Source organism: Epinephelus lanceolatus, chromosome 4, assembly GCF_041903045.1.
Source record: "Epinephelus lanceolatus isolate andai-2023 chromosome 4, ASM4190304v1, whole genome shotgun sequence".
Taxonomy (NCBI): domain Eukaryota; kingdom Metazoa; phylum Chordata; class Actinopteri; order Perciformes; family Serranidae; genus Epinephelus; species Epinephelus lanceolatus.
In genome coordinates, this window is record NC_135737.1 from 16,531,475 (window position 1) to 16,557,323 (window position 25,849).

General features: G+C 40.0%; 1 protein-coding gene across 1 annotated transcript in view; it reads right to left on the bottom strand.

Annotated features, from left to right (window-relative positions):
* Positions 1–25,849, bottom strand: part of gbe1b (glucan (1,4-alpha-), branching enzyme 1b) — an 86,988-nt gene that overhangs the window by 16,477 nt on the left and 44,662 nt on the right. The window contains exons 11-14 of the mRNA XM_033631368.2: positions 23,853–23,963; positions 23,591–23,762; positions 8,025–8,209; positions 3,107–3,237 (exon numbers count right to left, since the gene is read on the bottom strand). Of these exons, the coding sequence (XP_033487259.1) occupies positions 3,107–3,237; positions 8,025–8,209; positions 23,591–23,762; positions 23,853–23,963 (599 nt within the window). The remainder of the gene's footprint in view (positions 1–3,106; positions 3,238–8,024; positions 8,210–23,590; positions 23,763–23,852; positions 23,964–25,849) is intronic.

Here is a 25,849-nt window from a genome sequence, read left to right on the forward strand (position 1 = left end):
TTTACATCATACCCATGATACTAAGACCACAGCAGTTATTTAGCTGAAACACATCATCAGCCTCTTTTGAGCATAATATTGACAACTAATTTTAGTAAAGAGTTTTTATGTATAATTAAGACTGAAGTGTAAAGCAAAACTAAATGCATTTTTAAACACTGTTGCATCTGTGCAACATCCTGCTTCATTTTTAGGTTAGTGGTAAAATAACCATGCAAGATTTGTTACAAGCGAACAGAGAAACCACCTGAAGTTCCCTCTACACCACAAGGCAGTCATCCCACCTGTGACTGAGGGCAACAAAAGGTAACTTAATGGTGTTTTTTGCCAGAGAGGGACGCCCTCTGACATAACACCCAACTCGCCATATTGCCAAAGGAAATAAAACCCTGTATTGGATCCATTTTCAGTGGCACACAGCATGGTCAGCTGCATCCAGCTATTATTTCCAGATACAGCAGTGGTGTGAGGCTCCACTGTGACATCCCTGACCCTCACACAGGTAGAAGAAAGTTTAAGTATATGACAGCGGAGTGTAATGAAAAAGCACTTTTGGACTCTTTGAGCTTGTCTTGTTTACCTCCTCTGCCTCTGAGTGGCACTTTCATCTGTCTTCTCCCCTAATTGGATCCTCTGCACACATTCCCATCGGAGGATCTGCATCTCCTCATACACACGGCGCATTTACCTTCTTCACACACACAGCACATTTGCCTTTATGTGTTTACTGCTTCCCTGTATAATGACAGCCAGAGCTTTGCCCTCACATTTATTTGCATTTCCTCTCAACCCACCCAGTGTCTGAGGCCACTCCTTAAACATCAAAAGAAGCACCAGGAGGAAAAGATGTGGTTCCATCTAAATGAAAATAAACCCTCAAAAACGGTGTTACAGACACTGTGCAGTAAGGCTATTAGTGGTGTGCCCAAGATTCACCCTATCAAGGTAGAGCCGAAAACATGAGGTAGGAAGTGCAATTATACCATCTTACAATTAATGCATGATAATAAGTGATTAGGGCTATTTTTAACCTGAAAATTATTATCATTCTGTCAACAATTGACAGTTTTTGTCTTTACTTTCCAGATGTTGATTAACATTTGCAATAGAGATTTCTGTTTCTCATCCACTGTAATGATAATGTTACCTAGGCTGTCAGTGACAATGTGATGTAAATATCTGTGTGACGATACATTATGTAATAACTGCCAGATGCATGTATGTATTGTAATAACCAGGCAAAATACAATGAAATTCCACTCGACATGACTTGAGATGTAATAAAACATACAGCTTGTTAATATAATGATTTCATCAGGCTGATACTGTATTAAAAACTTTTTTCCATTCTGAATATTTCATTATATTTTGACAGTTTTATGATTTTATCATAATGAGCACTCAGCATCAACTTATCTATCTTAATGAAACAAAAGCTAACGTAGAAATCAGAGGAACAACTGCTGTTACAGCCTCATTGTCAGCCAATTGAAGCATCCTAATTTGAGAACGAATTGCTCATGTGTAGTGAATTGAACCGCTGGCATCCAGAGAAAACTAACAAACTCTGTCTGCGTTTTGACTCACCATCACATTATTTAAGTCATAGCTGAAAAAGCAACGCAGCTTCGCATCCATCCGGGAAACTGTTGGCAGTGGCTTCAGTGGGCCCCAGAAGAGAGTGATGTCCGTTATAATAAATACAAATCTGTCAGCTTTCTGTCCCCCTTCACATCCCTGATCATTAAGCCTGCTGTAATCACAACTGTGGGACTCATTAAATTCCTCTGCGCTGCTCGCTGGGAAGACAGACAACCAATGCCGCTAAAGAGAGCGCTTTCTGAATCACTGGGCTCTGCTATTATTTCTCTCTAATAGCATAACAACACCAACATAAACAACTGAGTCATATTCCTCTCAACAGTGACTGCTAAAATTATATCGCAAAAGTATTAGCCTCGGAGAAGTCACAGTCACATTTACTTTAAACAAGTCTGACACAGTGTTTAGATCCCTGATCCACTTCTCAGCCCAAAGGAATGCATCTTCTCAGTGCTGATTTTGAGCATCTTCAATCCCCTGATGAATTTATTAGTAGATTCATTTTGAACCATGTCCAGCCCTCAAACTCAAATCAACAGTTAGCAGTGAAGATGACTGCTGAGACTATGTGATTGATTAAGAAACTCCTGTACAGTATACACTACCCATTTAAAATGTAACTTATCGTCACACATCAGCTACTTGCTCACTTTGATGGAATGTAAGTAAGTTTATTAAAAAATAACTCATCTTACTCCAGCATTTATTAGCAAGACTAGAGCACAACACTGACCGCCTGTCATAAAATTATCTTTTTGATCTGTGCCATAGAGCTCCATAGTTTTCCAAAAACATTAAAAAACATGAGTAAGCCATGTCATTGTACGAGGTGACATGTTCCTTTATTACCATGAACACAGTGGTACACACACCCAAAAGACCCAGATGAAAAAAGTCCCAAACAAATGCACCATGTACTCTGAATCAATATATTGATACAGTGTGATGTATAATCACACCCCTAGTAGTAAAGTATAAAAAGGCGGACTAATGTGTTCTTGGTTTTAGTCTTTTCATGGGGTATGTTGTCGATAAGAAACTTATCCTTATCCTCCTGTCTTTACAGCCATTGTAGTAGTACTGTTATGACAGCAAACACAGTTGATCTGATGGGAATGTGGTCATTCAGGTTAAGGAATCTTGTAATGAAGTGTTGGATAAGTGGAACTTATTTGTTGTTGGTGGTGCTAGATGAAAAGTTAAAGGATAACCAGTATCCACTATGAAACACTGATGTCTGTTCATATACCCTCTTTGAGCTTAAAAAGTGTTGATGTGCACATGGATCATGTAATTCCCATCTTTCCATTTCTGTCTCCTTTCTGCCCCTTCAAACAGAGCTCAAAAGATTAGTCATGTTCTTGTATAAAAGAAGTAACTAACAAAGACATCATTACTCTGAGAGGCACTGTGAGTGTGCACTGTGGCGCGACAGAGGAAAGCCAATGTCTGAAGATTTAAAGAAAACGAGCAGTGACATGACAGATGAGAGCTAAAAGGATACTTTCCTGCAACTTCTACAGCCACCCTGTAGTCCTGGAAGCTCTTATTGGGGTGGAAGTTGAAGATAAAGAGCACATTTCCCCTGTCAAACACAATGACCTTGTCCCCTTCATGCTTGGCACTGACAAAGGCCTGGAGGGAGAAAAGAGAGAGAGAAAGAAAAGCTAATAAAATATTTCTTCAATCATAGTCATTACCTTTCTCATCTTGGATTTAGAGGGTTATAATGGGGCACATTATATCAGTGGACTCCACATTTCCAAATAGGCTGAGTAACATTCCCACATCAAATTTCAGGTGGCACTCATCAGCAGAAAGCAGTGGCCCAGGGTAGTGTGAGGCACACACTGTCAGCTTTAGACAGCTGCACATGATGAAGCCACCACTCTCCTGTGGAGCGAGCTACTGTTAACGTGTCATTAGCAGAGATTATCAATGTCACCCAACCCCCTATTTTTAGTGCCTTGTTCCCCAAGCCAATTTCAGGGCAGCATATTCACGGCTGAATGAGAAGATAAGCACCCCTGCAACTGGACCGGCAGAGAGGGTGGAGGTTAAGGAATGAGCTGACAGTCTGGAGTCTTTTACTGAGTCTATTTCTACAAGAGAAGTCCACAAATTTGGGGTAATGTGAAGTTCCTTTGGCTGCCTGTAACTGCTTGGGCATTGGAAAACAAATAACCTGCATCCATCAAACTGTGACCTGATGAGCAACTACAGTTAATGAAGTCTTACTTGAATCCAATTTATTATCTAATAATTTTAATCTGTCTTAGATGCAGACATATGCAAGCAATGTGTTCCAATGTGTCTGTTAAGCTCCTGTCACTGCCTGCATCATTCTGACCTGACACGACACTTTCAGGTGAATCATAGCCAGGCAAAGACAGCAGGTTAAATCCCTACAGTAGCCCCATTTGTGACCTGAGCACTCCGACTGAAAGTACTTTTGCGAAACCACTGTTCAAATCCAATATTTCCACAAACCATGAGCCTCCTCTCCACTTCTTTTCTTCACTGGAACGTAAGTTAAGTCAGCTGCAGGTGCAGCCAGCACAGTTTGTGGAAAAATTGGATTTAAACGTTGGTTTCACTTGGGCAAACATTTTATGTATCAGGGGAGACAAATGACACCGAAAATGCATTTGAAGATGTAACCTGCTGCTGGATAAGAGGTGAAAAATAATGTTTTGACTTTTCCCCAGGTCTGCTTAGGGAATGCTATGTGATAGAATCATAGAGTAACATTCAATGACCTCAATATTAGAAAATGAGAATAGAAATCTAAATGTAAGGATTCACAAACTACATTTATATTACAAATAAAGATAGATCGCATTTATATTAACAGTATCTTATGGGTAACTGTACTGTTTTGCATCCCAGTAAAGCAATGCTGTGTAAACACAAAATACTCTCGATGCCACAGCCTGCTTGCTACTGTGTACTGGTTTATTTACATTTCATCACAGTGGAACACCTCAAGTGATGCTATCTCTGCACAGGAGCTTCAGTTCATGTCCAGAGTTTGGCCTTTTGAAGCTCGCAGCTGCACATCTTCAAAGAGGCACACAAATCACACTTTTAAGCAAAGTCCCTGCATGTTTCCATTTCCGCTTAGTTCACTTACACCTGGGACATCAGGGAGAGCTGCCGACTGATCCTCTTCTGCTTCTCATTTTAACTACAAAATGCCCTTGGATCCTCCCACCACAGTGAAATATTGAACCGAGCTATAGAATATTCCCACTAAGCACGATTACCTTGGCAATGTCACTGATAAGCTGTAGAGAGGATTCAGACTCATCTGGTTATTACCGCAGAATCTCGGAGCAGTTATTGGCGTTATCTGAGTGATGTTCTACAAAGTCTTTTTGTGATATTGTATCAAGCCCTGAATAAGCCATTTTTGTCTCTGCTGATTCCAAGCACTGTCTGAGACCGGAGCGCAGGGTCAGCTACAGAAACTGATTTATTATCTATTGCACCAGTCTGGTTAAGTTTTACATAATGCCCATTTTGATTTATGTGTCTGCTTTGACTCCACCTCTTCCATTTTGTCACTTCTAATGTAAGAATTTAAAAACTTTCTCTCCAGCTGGTCTTTTAGTACCAGTGGTACAAAAAATTTAAAGGATCCCATCTGTGTGTGGTATGCTGTCTAACTGCTGTGTATTGATTAATCAAAATCCTAAGTATTAAATATGTGTACAGACAAAATGACTTAAAGCCTGATTTAAACAATCTGTGGCACATGGTCTGCGGTGCATAGGGCAAGTGCATTTAGAGACTGTCCAACCCAACAGCCGCTTATTAATCATAGGTGTGTTTTGGCCATAACATGAATTCAACCAATCAGAGTACCATCTCCCATTTCCTTTAAAAGCCAGGTGCAGCCTCACCTAGGGGACTGCTATTTGCATGCATGGAGAAACAAGTGGTTTTCTGCTAAGAGTAATGCAGCAAGAGCCATAATGTCACTGCAGCAAATAAAGTGGGACATTTAAGCAGCAAAAGTACACACAGTGTAGTCATAACCTTGGCAGAGGAAATCACACAAAACTTTAAGCTTTTGAAATAATCAATGAAGATACACTGCTCCTCATGTGTCTGTGTGCACAGTGTCTTTCTTAATGGGGAGTCAGCTCTGTTGCTCTGCTCTGCTCTCTGCTATGTTCACATTTTTGAGAATATCATTTTATATTTTTCTCCTTAATGATGTAATATTTCATGCATCCACAAACCATCCGCGCATCACTGTGTGTGTGTGTGTGTGTGTGTGTGTGTGTGTAACAAGCAGAGTGTACATGCACTGTGAACCTGCCTATGTAGGTGCATCTTAATAACTGAATAATGTGCCCTTTAAATAGTAGGAAATTACTGCGCCATTCTGAATTAAGACCAGGCTTTTGTTGGTCAAATGTGCACTTAAACTAGCAATGTGCCCACAACGCACCAGGCCACACCCTATTTTAATATGACACGCCCCGGGCACACAGATGGAGGCAAGTACTTACACAACTGGTCATGAAAATGACAACTGAGTCGATCTGAAACTAGCAATAACAGTTGCACTGTGTTGTGGACCACTTTGCACCAGATCTGAAATCAGGCCCTTAATGTCTATTCATGATCAGAAACACTGACGTACTGTAAAAGGTTTTGAAATAGGTCTTAATTTTCCTTGATTCATACTGGAACCTATTAAGACTTGGTCTTGCAACTCAGTTCTTGTATATCAGTGTCTCACGTTGGGACCAAGGGGCACTGATTCATGGCTTCTCACAGATGCCAACTTTTATTTAGGAGAGCCCAAAATTGTATAGTATATAGAGGACTTTAAGGCCCAGAGAGTACATGACTTGATATTTTGATAATTTTGTTTCCTTTCAATTTTTTTCAATTTAGAGGAAACAACCTTGTTCTATTGAAATGATTGACTAGTCATTTGAGGATCATTTAACAACAGTTTGTTTTATCATTGGTGATCTCGACATGATCACATCCTGACAACACTCTGTAAAAACCTTTCTGATGAATAATTATTTGGCCGTTTAATATTACAACAGAACTTTTTCTAATGTGTGATAAAAGCAAAATCTGTTATTTCATTATCACAGCACAAGAAAACATGAGAACTAATTACATGCACATCCTCTCTGGCTTTCCAGAAGATGTAACTATTGCGCTAATTTGGTGTTATGCTTAAGGATGCTTCAAAAAAGTAAACCCTTGCTATCAGAGTAATCTATAATAAAGCCAAATATTCAGGAATTATCTTTGTGATGGATGATCTACCTACTCCCTATGCATCCCAGCTGCCCAGAGCTTTACACATAACGACAACCTTAAGACTGGAATAACATAATCTAACAGAATCATTTTGCACATGATTTGAGGTAATAAATTAAAGACAGAACAAAATTAGATAATGTCTTAAGCATACATTGTTGAACTGGCATTTACTGTATGATTTTGCATATTGAAGGCCTAGAAACAGCACAGGAAAACAGCACTCAATGTGTAGCAGGTTAGCACTTGTGCCAAATGTATGCGTCTTCCCAGCCAGCAGCATCCTTTGGGATTAGCATTCCCTCCCATTCCCCCAAAAGGGAGCTCAGAAATCAGCCCAACTCTTCTTTTCCTTTGCCCTACCTCCAACACTCTGTTTCATCCACTTGTAAAAGGGTGTAAGAGGCTCTAGTGAGTGAAAACACCGCTCTGATTGATAGTCCAATATACAAAAAACATACTTGTGAACCTGACATGTCTCCAATTAGGCCCTCTGATACATTTCTTTCTCTGCTGCATTTGTCTGTCTGTCTATCTGTAGAGGAGAAATATGCAGGTCAGAGTGTAACACAGCAAGGTGAAGTAGCTTTAATCTGAGGACTGATTCTTGGGGATGTGAGGGAGAGTATTTTTGAATCAGTTACACAGACTCACTTCTAATCCCTGTCAATTTAGCCAAACTCTCCATTTGCATTATCCCATTACTTTGCAACCGGCCCCTCAAGAGAAAAACATAATTTTTTCTCCCATAGGCTTGAAATGTAGGCAAAGAGAGAGGCTGCGGAATGAGAGTGAAATCTATTACTTTTCACCTTGACAGCAGCCAGAGAAACAGGGCATCTCCAAAATGAACTCTCTTTATGGTGCATTTATCTCCACCTGCGTGAGAACTCCAATGTGGAAACAGGAAGGTGTGTAAAGATGTTGGTTTAGAGATACATTTCTTCTTTAAAAAAGTACATGATATGAGCTAAATCATTTATACACAATGGACTGGGGCACTAGAAGCTATTAAATGTTCTGTATGTGACTAAAGAATGGTTCCAGGATGTTATATTTTCATGTGCTTTTGTCATTGAGAGTGTGTGCACAAAGCCTACTGTACAGTGAGTGTGTGATGTCCTTACAGGTGGGGCAGCCAGCCAGCCGAACTTGTCTTCGGTACGGTTCATGTCGCGGTCAAAGGCGTAGAGCTGACAGTAGCGGAGGTGATCCATATCCACTAGGTTAAACTGCCGCCGGGCATAGTGGTAACTCTGATTGTTCCCCTCCCTGGGGAAATCCAGCCACTCAGGATGGCCAAACTCATTCCCTGCAACACAGACAGTGTTATTAAAGAATGTACATAATGAAGGGAAAAGCACACAGTCTCTGGGAATTAGCATACTCTGTCGTGCCGTGCTATATAAGGTTCTTTTCAGGTTTTGTGCAATTTTTAACAAGAGAAAAAAAGACAGAGATCAAAGAGACCAGAGTCAGCAGCAGTCTGCGACCTTCCTCTAACCCCCAGCAGAGGTTAGTACTTTCCATATTAAAACAGAGACACAATGCTCTTGCAACGTTTTCCTTGGTGCCAACCTTCCTGTCACCAAGGACCCTGCCCTTTCATAACGCCAACACAAGAGAAAACATTGCAAATAAATCCCATAGCTTTCATTTGAGTCTCACTTTTTCAACAAATATATGCAAAAATAATTCAACAGGATATAATTATATATTATTCCTCCATAATGGAGAGCCAACTTCAAGTCAATGCTGGAAATGAGGAGAAGCTGCAAAGGACTATTCATGCATCTGACACAAATGAGCACGGATACAGAAAATGTTGATTAATTCATATTCATTAAAGCATTAACTAAATTTCTGAATGACTCTGCCCCCTCACAGCCACCAGAACTACTGTACTTTTTAATGTAACTACTCAAGGAGATTGTTCGTTTTCCTCAACACCTTTTAATTGAGAGGTAAAGCCAGCAAGGGCTAGAGTAAAAACTTCCCATGAGCAGCATCAATGGAGAGAGTGTTACACAATCCAGATGTAAAGCTGAATGCACACTGCTGAAGTGTAGGAAACAGCCGTCCTGTTGCTACAAGGCTGTCACGCCAGGAGATGAGATAATGAATCCGTCATCGGATGTCACCACAACATCATAAAACAACAGCCAGGATAATTGAATTCCTGGCAGAGGAAGAAACACAGACAAGAGACAGAGGAAGATGCATGACAAGAAGAAGGAGAAGAAGAAGAATACAGGGTAGTTGTTTATTTGGTGCTAAGAGCCCCCACCTCCTTAAAAAAAAATCAGAGTGTTGGGATGAAGTGGAACGGACAGGGACTGACAGCAGATTTTAATGAAATACATTATGTAGGTGTTAAAGAAGTAACAAACAATAAGGCATGGACTGCCAACAGAACAAGCCCACTGCAGCACTTGCCTAGGAATTAGGGCAGCAAAGACAAGCAGAGAGAGAGAGAGAGAGACAGAGAGAGAGAGAGAAAGAGAGAGAGCGAGAGAAGGAGAGAAGGAAAAGGAGAGGGAGCCTTTTCTTGTGACATCTGTATGAATAACAAGCCTCCCACACAGCTGAACTTGAAATGTAAAGGAGAAAATTACACCTCAGACTTGCAACACTGGCAGTCACAGGCAGACTTTCTTCCTCTACTCTAACAAGAGGAATGTGTACACTACACATTCGTGGTGCATCTGAAATTCCTGTATCAATATTTCTCATGCAAATAATTTCACTGAGCACTCAGCCTATACTATGTTTAGTTGTAGATTTATGAAAAAGTCAAACATTATACATTGCATGGCTTTAATCACTTTTCATTAAAAAGTGAAGGTCAAAGGTCAAACTGTTTCTGCAAAGAGGATATACCCCATGGTGCCCTTACTGACATACTTAGTCACAAATGTTTTATATAAAATAATACATGGGGCCAAAATGTTTAAATCAATGAATCATATTTTAGCAATTTAAACCATTGTTTTCCACTAAACCTTTACTTTTTAAAAAGTCAGCACAGCATTTATACAGCCAATTTAAACAGTGCAGCTGTAACCATGTATCTCTTAAGGATAATTTGTTCTCTAATAATCGGATATTTCAAGTGACTAATTTTATTTTTATCTTTTTTTTGTTTGTGTCTCTCTAACTACTATCCCACTGAGCTCATGATTATAACAGCGCCCCCACATTAACTCACTGCCTTCCAACACAATCGTAACTTCTCTTAATAAATCTGTAACATCTTATCTAAGTTTACTGAGAAATGAGGGTGCAGTAATTTGACTCTCTAATATCCTGGAAGGATGAGAAAGAACAGCAGATTTTGTGGGTGTTAGTAACAGGCCAGGAGATGCAAAGTCTTCTGTAATGATGGTGCTTCAGTGAAGGTCATGAGGTAGGCAAAATGAATAAGATTCCTCCTCCCACTAGTAAAATTTGATGTGTTATTGAGACATGTTGACCATTAAAAGTTTGGCCTTACAGTAGCACAAGAGAGAAGGTCAAAAGATCACCAAAATCACTGGGCTTCTTCTTTGTGGGAGTGTGAATCGACACATAAAATTTTACACCAGTGTGGTCGTTAATATCCAAGATATGATGGTCACAAATCACAAAGAATGAATGGAGGCTACGTATAATAAAATTGCTTTGAGTATAGGTGTAGACTTCAGGGGGAAGCAGGGGGCACATCCTCCTCAATATTTAGAACATTTGCATTTAATGCTATCCCCCCCCCCAACAATAAAAACATGAAAGTAGCCGAGGACTTTTACTTTGATGGAAGTAATGACATTTAGACCATAAATTGATGCAGAAAAACAAAAATTGGTGCATGAAAATTTACCAGAATGCAGTAAATAAAGTGTCTAATGTTAACATTTTTCAGGCAGAGGACCCCCAAACCCCTTGTTTAATATGTGTCTCCCCAATGGTGAAACAAAACCTAAACCCTTGTCTTTGAGGGAGGTGTACCACTTTGCTGAAACAGCACATTGATGTTTTTGTAAATACAGCATAGTGTACAGTGTACATGAGTGATGCTTTGTCTGGCATTGGATCCATTTAGTGTGATCATCTTGGTCATTTTTCTTGTTGAATAAGAACATCAGCTGCTGTACTGTAGTGCTGCCTCAGACTGGCTTCATTCTCCATACCTAGAAATAGCCACTCTGCATTTTTACCGACTGAAATTTGCCTGCACTGTGTGTGCTCAGCCAGTCTGACTCAGTCTATGCAACCCAGTTGGAGCTTGTGTAAGGGCAGCAATGACGCTGCCCCTCATCTTCTTTTCTTTACTCCTTTACTCCTTCCTGTCCTGTCACCAGTGTCACCTCAGTGCAGAGCATGCTGCCATTGGGATCAACAACCAGCCAGAATGTGTGGACCACATGGCTATGTCATCAGATGACAAGAAGACAGCAGTGCTATAATTGCTTCTCACATAACACTATGGATGAAACTCCAGTGCAATCACAGTAAGGTATACTGTACTGTGGTGTGGCAGCAGTTATGCAAGGCTGCCCTCTGTCCCTTCCCAGATCCTTGCTGCTGTGTTAGCAGATGAAGACAACTCCATGCTTCTTGGCAGGACTGAAGACAATGCCTTCTTGTCCCTCCCATTCTGGGACGTTGGTGAGTCAGGTGAATAGGGCTGGTGAGACTTTCCCAGTGTTTTGAAGTCTGTGTCTATGACCATCAGCAGTAAGCTGCACCCGTGTGGCCCTAGAGGGCACCTCCGAGCCATTATTCATCACCCCGGTGCCTAGAGAAATGTATGTGTGTGTGAAGGCATCGTGACAGGAGTATCTTAAAGGTTAAGGACCCCAGTTTTTGACCAAGCTGTTTTTTGTATCCATCTTAGCAAGGCAAATGAACAATTTCACAGTGAATGTTAAAACCGCTGTGGGCTGTGTCACGGCCCAGGCCACAAGACGTCAGCTGATATGTCTGGTAAGCATAACAGCCCCCAAGCAAAAAGATGAAGTTCTCGTGGGTGCTCTGCTGCCAAAAGAGGGACTGTCTTGAGTGTCAATCTCCATGGTTTCCTTACAGTCTTGAGGAAGAACCAGCCAATTCCAAGACTCAGCTGTCCAAATCATCCATCTTCTACAACAACCACAGCACTATACTGTTCAACAAATCTTGAACAAAACATGGTGAATTGTTTGGTTGCTAATGTGTACTGAACTGACAGCTTTGTTTTGAGCAATGCAATGCACCGTTAGATCTTAGCTACCCCTGGACAATCAGCCTTGGAACAACAATAGGGTATGTGGGAATGACTCAGGTGCAGGCAGCGCTGTGACGGACAACCTAAGGCACTGGGGGAAATTGTTGCAGGCCAGTGGTGCAACAGGCCCAATTGGCCAGCCTGGATCCTGACAGGGACAAGCGGGCGTGTAAAGAACTGATAACAGCTGTTGAGTAGAGCATACATGATGCAGACGCACAGTCCACCATTTAAAGCCATAAGGCTTAATCAGTTTGCTTTTCATGCACCTACGTCTTTCTGCAGTAACCTGATTTCTCAAACTAAGAAATACAGTCTCCTTCACTTGAGATTAACAGAAACATGTTACGGTTAACAGAACTTCTTTCCAACCAATCTGATGGGCACTGGGGATTTTTCTCCATGCCTGTGCTTTGCACTGGATGCCAAGAGACTTACTATGTGACAGTATTACAGTATTAATAAACTGTATGTGCTATACAACCTATATGGCCTCGCCGGTGCAGGCCTTCCTTCCTGATAAATTGTATAATGGTCTACAGTCAAACAGAATCTAATGCACACAGTGGGGTCTGGTTGTCCCCTTTCTTGTTTAACTGCATAAACAGGTGTGGATTGGCAGAATGTTGCTGGTTGACCTACTCTATAGGCTGATGGGGTGAGAACAGTTAAGAGGGAAGCGCCTGTGTCAATCGTTGTAACTAGTTGTTAGATTACAGAAGGAATTTGGCACAATGTTACAGTACATTAACATGTATTTGATGAAGAGTTGTGTTAATGCTACCCTACCTAAGAGCATCCCAGAGGGTTGAATAAACTCATTCTGATTGGCCGGGTACATAATGCATTGTACAAAGAAATGGGGGAAATGAGTGGCTAAGCTTACACAGCCTGATTTGCTCCACTTGTAATCACAGAACTAGAGTCACGATAGAAAACCAGATACTGTCTACATTCTCAACCCACTTGAAAAGGCAAGTATGAAACAGAGGATTGTGCTGAATGAAAGATGTCAAGGACATGCTAGAATTTGACAGCCCTCCTTCAAGAAAAGAAACACGATTTCTTTCTTTTTTATTTTTACAAAGGCAGTCACGGTAAGCATAGCACTCTCTGGATTCAGGTAGCATTCACATGATATCAAGACCTGTCAAGAGGGAGCAATGGCATAAAAGAATACTCTCAAACACTGCGCTGGAGGCTCCTCCCTTTAAGTAGCACCTAAGAAATAAGCCTTATGATTACCTCAGGGAGCTCATTCTCAAGGAGAAAAAAAAAATCCACATTCAGATACTATTTCATTGTCAGGCATCAATATGTGATGCTCAATGCATAATTTACTATTTTGGTGTATCCGCCCTCAGTCTGGCTCGACAACATCTACACTGCTTTTGAGTTCCTGCATTTCCCAGAATGACTTTCAACATGCCCTGGGGAAATGGGCTCTCTCTGTTGCACTGTGTTGCATACAGTATGTGTAGGTGGTGTGATTGAGAGCAGCCACACGAGTGTTAAACATTTTATGGTGAAGAAAAAGTGAGAGATGGATCAATGTGTGTAATGCACAGTTCAGACTGCAAAAAGCCATCAAAAAGGTTGTTGTATTTCATATACCAGTCAACAGATCCATGAAGATTCAACAAATGCAATACACAGGTATTCAACCACTGTATGTGTAAATGCAAAGGAGGGCTGAGTCTAGCCAGAGCTCTGCCCCAATTCCATGCAACATATTAATCCTATGAAGAGTTTGAGGGTGTAGATATGTGAGCACTTAATCTGTTTGATTTGTGAGCGTGCTGTTCATGGACTCTGTAGTCCCAAAATACAATGTGCAAAGGGAATCTGAAAATTGTTTTTAACACATTGTGGCTGTTGATCAAAAAATTAAAAAGCTCAGCAAAAACTTTACAAAACAAATCAACAAAAAATGGAAAAGCTGCTTGCTTTCTTTTGAAGATTGATGAGCAACAGTTTTCCAAAGCTGAAGCTGGATTGACATCTGTCAGCCCATTTCTTGTACTGCCTCTGAATACAAAATGGAAAAGTATTTTCATTTCTTGTGCCCTGAAAAACTATATATACTATGAAAATGTGTATATACAGTGGTGCATGCTGTGTGCTATTAGTGTGATTTTTTGGTTGTAAAAACTGAGCTCCCAGAAGCCAAAGTTAAAGAGTGCACCAGGTGATTTATCTGATTTGTTTTCCCCTCTGTGGTTGAAAATGTGCTCATTGGGACCAAAGCTAGCATTCAGCCCTTCAGAAGCCTCCATGGCACATGGTATCCGTGCACTACAATGGATCTCTCCATGTAGGACCTATTTGGATGATAACGTGTTAGCTTTGCTTTTAACTAACTCTCATGTGTTTGGTCTTGTTCATTTAAAAAGGAGAACACTGTCATTTATGTCATTGACCAAAGCAATGCACTAAGACATGCTAAAAAAAAAAGGTTTCTGTTGCTCTGGTTTTGTAGGGTCAGTGATAATGGATATGGAATAGTTGCACGAGTTCAAAAGCTAAACTAAACAATTTGTCTGCTGATTATGGCAACAATTTTATCCCATCATACTGCAGTGCAAGATGGCTCATTTCTAGCTGCTGTCTCCACTTTTCCTCAGTCATTATTTATAACAAATAAAGTCCTATTACAGTCTGGACTGCTGTTCATGACCATCTGTTTCTCTTTGTGTGAGCTTTTTGTGACCACCAGGGAAAATAAGCAAAGACTTCAAGCTCTGTTAGTGCTCACTTGCAGTCGGTCACTGAAATAAATTTTGTTTTGAGTTTCCCTGCGGGCCCATGTAGCGTTGATGATGCAGAATAGGTCACTGAAACTGTCCAATGAATGAGTTACCTGTCAATCCATGTGACTATATGTTTACAACTCTTGTTTTATTTGTAATAAGTCAGCTTGAACCCTAAATGGGGTAGAAGCAAAAGAAAAACAATGAATCATTTTTTTTTCTTTTAGACTGAGGGAACTGAACTACAGGCGTGAACACAGCCGGGGCGAAATAATGAGCAAATAAAGGAACTGTTACTCCACGCTGCACTTGAAATATTTCACCGTGATGTGACTTCATCTACTGGCCCAAACTTGACCTGCACAAATAAGAGCACCGCCATGGAACAAACTGTACCCAGAAATGCTAAATATTTTGCTAACAGTTACTTAACAGTGTGAAAATGTTTCAGTGCTAATGAGATATTCGTGATCCACTTGCTCTGCAAGAGTGTGTGTGGCATACGGGGCAGACAGGGCATGTACACACACCAACATACAGAAATCCACACACACAGAAAAACACAGGGGTTAAAGGCAAAAAAAAAGGTAATCTACCTAATCTGTCTGAGACAGTGGTCAGACACAGGCTGGAGCTTTGTTAAAAGCTTTCAAAAGAGCTACACTTCATTAACAGTGTAAGTGCACCAGCCTCTTTTGCCTGTATTTATTTTCAGTTTCCTAATGTTATTATTTTATAAAGTCTAGTGGAGATGATTGATTTCCTGTACAGGTTGATTCAGTGCCCCGCGGAAGCCTTTGACTCTTCTTCTCATTCCAGCTTTAAAGAAACACATTGGACACACCTCCATTAGGTAATCATTTCCCTCTCCTCTACGATAACAGGGCAATGTTCCTCCCATATGCCTGCATTAATCACCATGATAATAACCTTCCTCTGCCTCCTCACAGCTGAAATAAACCAGATAGCATATTCAGTAACAAGGATGAAATATGATGGATTCCCACCACAATACTCACATGAATAAAATCATCATTTGCGTCTCATAATATATCTGGGGCGCTGTTATCTATGATATAATACCTTGAGGAGTTTTTGTATAATATATACAAGGGTTGTTTTTTAAACAATCATTCAAGGATAATTGCGGTTTTTTTTTTAATAATGTCTGACTACAATAAAGTCAGATGGGTCAAGAAACACTATCAGGAGGATCAGGTCTGTAAACAAACCAACTGCTTAGCCACATTAGGTAAACCACTTTATTTTACAGGTAATTCTTTTTTTACCACACATTAGAAGACATTGAAGGACCTAAAGTCTGACACTCTCTTGAATGTAAAGACAATGAGAGTTTTAAGTCACAGACTACAAGACTACTATCTTTCAAAGACTGGGGATCTTGCAGGTTCGCTATTTGCAATGACTACAACTAGATTCTTTTTGAGATTATTTCCGATCATGCTCCTGGCTGATTATTGCACAAAACTCCCTTTAAGAACTATGCCATATTAACTATTCCTAACCTGTCTGGAAAATGCAAAACTCTAGAAACACATGATAAAAGATGTTATATGTCAACAGTATTCTTGTCAATTTTGCATCAGCATAATTCATAGATGAACTGTATTTGCGTACAAACCATGGGAATGAGAGGCAAACTGTTTCAAGAATTAAGGTGTCTCACCAAAATAATTGCTGGTTAGTGGATTGGATACATGATGAATTAAACACCTCGTTCACTCCATCAACTCCACCAGTGTCTCCTTCTTTTACACAGTCCAAGAGAACCTACCCCGAATGGAGTCCCATCCATGTTTACTGACTACCTGGTTCGCTGCTTCTTGTTTAGTGCTGAAGAGAGCGCACCTTCTGGTTGTTCAGAACATTAACGTCATTGAACTTCAGTATTTTTATGAGCCAAGACTAAAAACTGACTAAAACTATGTTTGATTTTGTCAACATGAGAAAAAAATGTCTTAAGACAGCTCTGTCTGAGTTATATGACCACATCAAAGTGTTGAGGTCATGCAAAATGTGCACCAACTGAAGTAAAACTGATTTTATTGTGACATTAGAAATTTGTCTGCGATGGTGAAATTACTTGAAAAGTCATTTGGTGTAAGGTTGGCGTAAACTGACAAACCATGCACACACAGTGAGATTAAGAAAGTCTGTCTGTAAACTGGAATAGATGTTTACATAGAACTGTTAATAGTTTTACTGTTTGCAGTTTGTTACAAACAAGTCTCACTAACCTGGGGGCTTGTTAAAAACCTGTATGATTGGGTTGCTCATGTTTCTTGACCAGCTGGATTTCTTTCAAGCTTTCATCAGAAAAAATAACTTAGTGAGTGAAATGTTATTATTACTGATAGGACTGCAGGCAAAAACTACAAAAGTAAAACCTCAAATTGAAATTGACCACAGCTATACCTCAAGAAGAAAAAAAAAAAGCTTTTTTAGCCATTATATGGCAGCATTGCTCTGGGGATGGCAATGCTGGTGGGTCAATCCAACACTTTAGTTCAGACTGAATTATCTAAATAACTGTTGAATGGAATAGCATAAAATTGGGTACAGACATTCATGGTCTCCAGAGGATGAATGACTTTGGTAATTCTCTGAATTTTCCTCTGCTGCCACCAGCTGGTTTACTTTTGTGGTTTTGAGCAAAATGTCTCAACAACTATTCAGTGGACTGCCCTCAAATTTGAGGTCACCATTTAGTTCAAAGCACCACTGTGCCAATACAGCCACAGAGCAGCTGGCATGGCTGTAGACTGTAGATGGCTGATCATCAGATTGGACACTGCCCTGATGGACTGTTTCCTGGAGATGTCAGCATTTGAGGTTTTGAGTTAAATGTTATCAAAACCAAAGAAAAATGTGGGGGACAACACCAACATAAGGAAAAAAATACCTCTACTTTCAGAAGTTGCAGTAAGATTTTGAGCCCATGCCAAAAGGTGAAAAAGAAAACAACCTAAAAGTTTGTTGGATAATGTTGATGCTTAAATTTATGGTGGTTCCAATAATGATATGATTAATGGGGGGCAACCATGTTTACACAAGGTTATGTCAGACAGCTTTTCAGCTGGCACATCCCATTACTCCTCTACACAGCCCTGCATCAGATAAGGGCCTGACAGTGACACAGTCCCCTCAGTAATTAGCAGCACAAGAAGGAGCCAAGGATCAATGTGTTTTCCATTGGAGGGATTCTGGCAAAGGAAGATCAATGAGGGAATCAGAAGGGGTGGGAAGGCAAGAGTCACAGAAGATTTCAGATGCAGTGAAAGAAAAAAAGCTGCAAACATGATGCAATGATTATTTGCACTTGCTAGATTGATTTCTTGTTACTGTGTTAATATACACTCCCACTCCCAGTTTGCACATTAAATAAGCATTACTGGTCCAACAGCAATGGTGGGAATGTCTTGTTCGTCCAAAACCACAAGCCTAAAAGCACAGTTAACTCTCAGTGAGATTATCTATTTGAAATGTATGAAGAGGGAGTGCTGGTTTTCAATTCACCGTCCAAGGCCGCAGTATAATGCTTGCCTGTTGTACTGTAGCACTCCATGAATACGGAGTGCTGGGAGAAGTTTTTAGCTCAATAATTTAGACTGTAAATCTGCAAGGTTATCTTAAGTCTCTGTGAGCCCTGAAAGTCAGGAAGTGCGAGCGCTTCCATTCTGTCCCTGCTGATGTAATGATAAAACCACTGAGGCGTTTCATTACTGCCACGCCACTTGGCACTTTAATGTCATTGACACTCCAACATCCTTTACAGTATCCATCTCTCAGCATCTCAAATACGGATGCTCCCTCTGTCCTCTTGCTGTGTGGTGTTTGCTATTGGTCATGAGTAAATAAATGGGTTTTTCTAGGCTAGGCACTTCAAATTGATTTGCTTGCTCAAACAATTTGCTCTTGCTCAGCACTGACTAAATGACTCTGTCGTCATTGATCCATTGACACGGCATGTCATTTCAGATCTACTTGATTTTCTTTGTCCCTAATGCTCGCCTGATGGCCTGAACTTTGGAAAGTTCTCAGGGATGAACTTCAGCGCAGTGTGTCTTTGTAGATTTTGAAACTTTTTTCAGTTCCCTGATTTTGTGTCTTCATAAAGAAAACTTTTAACTTTCATCCATTATTACTGGTATCAGAAGATGATAGCTTCATTCTTTTAGTCAGTCACATAGCAGTTCTGAAAAGCTAACAATATTCCTTTTCTGCTTCCTTACTGGTCTCCTTTCCATATCTCCACTATTCAAACCACTGAGCTTTACTTGACAGAATGGGGTAAATTAAAGGTTGAATTGCGAGTTTGCTTTATTTGTCTTAGTTATTCTGCAAACTCTGAATTAAGGGGATGGAGCACAATTAGCCATACTTGTTAAATACTCATTTTGAAAGGGGGTTTTAATTTTACTTTATTTGGGTTCTTTTCATGTTCTCTGGAACTGCTCTTTGTATGCTACAGAAGAGTTTGTCCTTCCACGACACACCTCCAAACAAAAAATGACAAATTAATTAATGCATGAAAGGTTTATATAGAAGTAAAAATGGAAGGGTCATAAGTGTCTATCTGAATAAGAATCTTGATTGAATTACCTAACTATTCACAATAAAGAGCCTTCTGGGCCCTCATAGCCCCTTTGAAGAGATTAGAATAACTGAGAGGGGTTGGAGGATGGTCGCATGTGTGACAGAGCATCCATAAGTTCCTGTGGTAAAATTGGTGATAAAAGGCATCTGGAGGTTAAAAACTGCTCACAACCAGAAGGAGGAGAACTCACCATGAGAGGCATATTTTGTAAGACAATAGACTTGTTTCCATAAAGACAATATTAAAGGTCCAGTGTGTCGGATTTAGGGGGGTATATTAGCAGAAATGGGATATAATATTCACAATGTTTTCATGAGTGTATAACCACCTAAATCTCAGAATTATTGTGTTTTTGTTGCCTTAGAATGAACTGTTTATATCTATAAACAGAGCGGGTCCTCTTCAACGGAGTCCACCATGTTGTTTTTACAGTAGCCCATAATGGACGAACCAAACACTGGCTTTTTGCGTCAGCCTCTGTAATTCTCTTACATGCTTGGTACACGGGAAAGTTTCAGCTGGTTGCAATCCACCACCCACCGCTAGATGCCACTAAATCCTCCACACTAGACCTTTATGACAGGTGTAGGACTTGGAAGGAATTTATGGACACATTCTCTGGTTCAAATCTATAAGTACCAGTATTTATCACTAGGACTCAAGCCTTAGTGTATTATTTTAGCATATCTAATTTTGATTTACGCTACTAGATAGTACACAGAAAAGACTGATATGGACAGTGCAAATGCAGGATGGACACCAATGGAAAACATGTATATTACTACTTAGACAAGAGCGTCATCCACAAAAATATTAATATGAACTGTAAAGAAAGCTGAAGCATTCCCTGGCTTGTTTATTTCTTCTATGTTTTTTGTCTCTTTAATGGAGCAAGTAGACTACCTGGTGGGCGGAGTGCTGATCTTTGTAGTTTGCCGCACCTGGGCCCTGTGCTCACACACTATAAAACCCCCACATTTATGGCTGACAGTATCTCTTCTCGCCAATGCAGTTTGTTGTTTTCACCCATCCAGCAGCTCACACTACACGCAGCACTCATGCAGACACAGATCCTCACTATTCTTCTCTCTTTTGTCATGACTTCAGAGTCAGGTTGTTGCAATACAAGCCCTCTGGTTCTAAGTTTATTTCTATCTTTTGTGAGAGAAATCTACTCTTATAATGAGATGCATACCCTTTTCATGCTCTTTTATTATTGCCTTATTTAGCCAGATTGAAGCATTTTGATCTGCAAGAAGTCAATGCATCCAGTAATTCAGACCCCCTTTTAAACGGGATGCTGCCTAAATTAGTTACAACTGAAACAAGAGACTCACAAAAGATTGTCCTTTTGGCTACTCTTTATGGACTTTGTATTAATATAGGAGATAAAAAAGATACAGATAATGTGAGTTAAGGCCAGGATAGCAAGGGTGCTCACTTCTTCTTCACTGTAGTGCCTTTTCAAAGGATAAGTGATTGACTTAATGAAATCACTATCAAACTGACATTTCAAGTATTGTTTTCCACTAACCATATCAACTCTTAATGATTCTGACGCTGCACTGATTGGCTGAGAGTAAATGTGGCACCAAAAATCCATGGGAGACAAAGCATCAGGAGTACAGCAGAGTGTTCCTTTTGGCTATACAGATATAATTACTATCAACTGTCCTTCAAGTACCCACATGGGGTCAGTTCTCTGACATCCTGTTCGTTATGAGCTGCCCTGTTATCATTGTCCATGGAAAACAGCTGCTTTGATTGTTCCCCCACCCCCCCAACATCAGTCCGCTGTGCAGAAATACACAGGGTGTTTTGCTCTCTTTCATCAAGTAAGACTGGACATCATAGTGCACACTGAGTGATAAGGTAGCGCAGCCATTGTAGAAATACTTTGTCTGGACTCAGAGCTTGACCAGATCACCTAGTCACCAGGTGGAGCTAAAATGCTGTGGATCACCAGTGTAGGCTGTATTTACATTAAGCCTGAGAGTGGCACATCCAAGGAAATACATTCCCTTCAAGCAAGGTCAGCTTCCAAGATCATTAATTATCACTTTATTATCTTTACCAGCAGGCTTCCATAAAGCATGTCGTTGCTCAGATGATGTGTTGAAAATGTGAGGCATCTCAACGGTGACTGAGAACTGGAATCAATTTGAAAAAAAAAGGGGAACCTATCTGATCTTAGGCAGCTTTTGTCCTGTATTTCACCATCAGCTCTGGAAAGTGAGTATTACTGAGTATTATTATGTCAACCCCACTTCAAAAGGCTCCTTTGATGCTTATCATCAGCCTTGACTCATCGGTCACGAGCTACTCCAGAGACATATCCATGAAAGAAATATAACAAATCTAATAACTGATCACTTTACCCCAAATGGAAATAAGTGACAGGTTCTACTTCAAGTTATTTCAAGCCTGTGTGAGTTAGGATATTTTTTCTTATTGCAAAGGTAAAATCTGTTGTGAGTCTTAAAGATAAGACATAATGATACGTACAAAAATAAACACTGAACAGTAGTAAAAATGAACACAGTAGAGATAACTCATCAGCTAAAAATTTCAAATGAAGCCTGTTTTTGCCTGTTGTCCAAGGAGGACTTGGATGGACAGGAGAATAAATGCGCATTTATATCTGTTTGGTGAACACTTAGGGATTTTTGCGTCTGCCTGAGGGAAGACGTTCAAATTCAGGAGGAATACAGTACATGAGAGGGATCTGAAATGATTCCCCTCGACTCATTTAACAAAAAATGAGCCAAAAAAGAGGGACGCTGCTCACAATCATGACCTTGATTGCCTCTTGCCTGTTCAGTGTCACGTATGATGATGGATTATTATGATCTGATCATATGATTTTATCATATATGGTATGATTGTGTGATATGTAATGTGATGCCATTGGATATGTGGTGTCATTTGTGATATGATACATGATTGCTAAATTGATATGACTATACAGTAGCTAAATTATTTCCATTTTGCCCATTTTATGCCTGGATTTTTCAGCCCTGACTCCCACAAACTACATTTATATACAACTGATTTTTAACAGCAAATACATTTTTGAGAGAAACCTAATACAGAGAAAATTATATTTTCAATTAACATAATGAGAAAGGTTGCTAATTAACGTGCCTGGCAAGACACAAAAATGTTGACGCTTAACATATCAGCACAATGTTTAATGACAATGTATTTCAGTTGTTTTTTGCCAAAATAGGCAATCTTGCATTACAGTATCCACTCGTAGTGACCACAGCATTCATTTATATTTATCTTTTTATTGACATTTAAGCAAAATCACGATCTTTCCCTAACCTTAACTCAAGTGCATTTATTGCCTAACTCTAAAGCAGTAGAGTGGATGCAAACCCCAAGTACAGGTGTCAAGGTTCGGGGCACTTTGTATGCCCACAATCATCCCCAACCACTTCCTTGAAGAGCATACACAGTACATGAATGCAGTGTTTCGTTTCCTGAAAGAAACGTTGTCTATGAATATAATAAAGACAGCGATTGCGTTGCCACGACAATGTAATTAAGAATGCAATTTGGTAACATACAAATGTAATTTCTAGGAGACAGGGTTGGATTTTTAATTGGAATGTGTGCAAATGAAATTAACTAATGCAAATATGTAATTACAGTAAATTAAGGCTGCAGCAAACAATTATTTTCATTTCAGATTAATCTATCAATTATTTTTTTCAATTAATCAATTAGTTGTTTACAGTATATATTGTCTTGTTTTGTTGGACTAATAATTCACAAACCATTTATATGCAATTTACATTAATATACAACAGGGAAAAGTAGCTAATCCTTAGACTTGAGAGAAACAGATGGATGCTTGTCATTTTTGCTTGCGGAGAGCTGACGGTTGTAGATAAATATTTTGTTCTTGGATTAATGGAGTAATAACACTAAAATATACCATAGGACACCACCAAAAACAGGTAAGAGTGGTAAAACAACATTTCTTAATGACTACAGGCATAAATAATATTTGGCAAACAGTATAATTCCTTGGCAACTGTAGGGTTAGATTGTCTGTGTGCTGCCATGATGACTCACCCATGAAGTTGAGGTAACCTTCCCCACCCAGACCATGAGTGAGGAGGCGGATCATCTTATGCAGCTGCATGCCACGGTCTATGACGGGTGTCATAGGAATGATGGAGCTCATGTTGGTATACATCTCCTTGTCCATCAACCAGAAGGCCAGAGTCTTATCCCCGACCAGAGCCTGGAGAGGTGGATTATGTTTTATGACCCACATCGAGACATGCAGACTCTATTGACACCATGAAGTGGGATCTTGTGGAAAATAGCCTACCTGATCATGACTTTCTGCATAGGCAATGCATTTCTCTCCATAGCGCCTGTTGGTCAGTGTGTGGACGATATTGCCCATGTTCCAGTCCTCATCCTTTAACTCCTTCAGGATCTACACAGTGACAGAGAGGGGTTATTGAAAAAGGGTATGATAGATGTGTAGCTGAGAGATCCATTCAGCCTCTGACTGATGTCTAAAGCTCAGTATTTCAGTTCTGGCACTCTTTCTACCCCTCTCAAGTTTTCTCTGGGTTACACTTCTTTCTCAGATCAATCTCTGTTTTGACATCTCTATATCCGCACTGTGAGTTATGTCTACCTTTGAATGGCGGTAATGGAGTTTTTAATAACTTCACTACAGCCCATGGGTAGTAAGGCATCAGCTCTCCCCACCTGAGATGGGCAAGGTCAGAGCTTCTCATCCAAACGGAAGGATTCAACAATAAATCCAACCATGGAATCAATGCCCTGCAACTGGCCTGCCTACATGCACACTTTCTGCCGAAGAAGTCATTTCCAGAGGTCAGAAGGGAAAAAGGGGCCACCAAAACATGCATCTCAAGCACATGTGCCCACACAGTGCTGCTATACGGTCCTAATCACTTGAAGTTACACAAGCAAACAAGAGCACAGGGCAGAGTAAAGATAACCAAGTAGACAGTTGTGGGCACAGAGATGATTTTATAAACAAGAGAGAGATGCTAGAAAGCCACAGTATCAATATCATTCCTAAATGGAAAAAAAGAGAGTTTATGCCCTCCAACAACCCTTGGTGATAGACATGCAGCCTGTCTGATTCGTGGGGGAGTTGGAGAGCCCATCTCAGTGACAGGCTGAAGTCTGCTCGGTGGAATCTGCTGTGACAGCTGATTGACATGTCAGGAAACCTTTATATTACTCTACAGAGCCATAATCCTCTGAGTAAAGAGAGTAAATTGTGTCGATCAATATGTCTGAGATGAACTGGCTGGTCCACCTAAATAGAGGCTCTCCCGCTCTATATATCACCATCTGTTCACATTCACTCTTCTTCACCTTAGCCTTGTGTGGCCATATTAGTCATTGGTAATGCCACCAGAAAACCTCAGCCAGGCATTTCTCATCTACATGTACTACAAATTCTCAGACCTTTTAAGTCCCTCCGAGCTCAGTGCGCTGCCTCAGATCCTCAAGCAGAGCTATGCTGGCTACTCTTTGGTTTTAGCTCAACAACGAAACTGATCAGGCCCCTGATGCTGAGGACTTTGGATACCTTGGAACAAACACCAGTATCATTTCTAAAATCACATTAAAACCGCAAGAACACAAGAAGGTGCTGGCATAGACTACTTTAACCCATCCCAGCTGCCATGATCAATCTAATGTCCATCTGTTTTTGTTCCACTGTGTTTTAAAAGTATTAAAACAATTTTCTTTTCACCATGTAACACTGCTGTGAAAGACAATGCTCATTTAGCTTATTTGCTTTTGTTTTTGAGTGTGTAACTCTTTTTTTCCCATTGTATTTAGTGATGAATATCCAATGTTTGTGTGTGACGATGTGTGTGTATGAAGGTATAAATGGCTCATTCTAAAGTAACAAAAACACAATTCTTAATTTCAGGTGATTTTATATCAATTAAAATGTTTGGAATGAATATTATATACCATTAATGCCAATGGGTTAAAATGGAAAAAACATTGAGGAGATTATAAGGTACATACAGAAACATACACAAAACCACAAATGTGAAAAATATTAACACAATGAATAAATTACATTCCCTAATAATCAAGATCAGTCATGGATAGCAGGTTTCTATTCTTAAGACACCTCTCCTAAATGAAAAGTATCTTGTCATGGCAGAATGGGTTAGGAGCAACATGGACAACATTACAATAGAGTTAATATATGAATAAATTGAATAGTATCGCTATGTTTACAAATGAATTTCACTCCTGCAGCTGAACCTAGAATGCAACACTAGCTGAAAATAAATAAATCCTCTAAATGCTGCC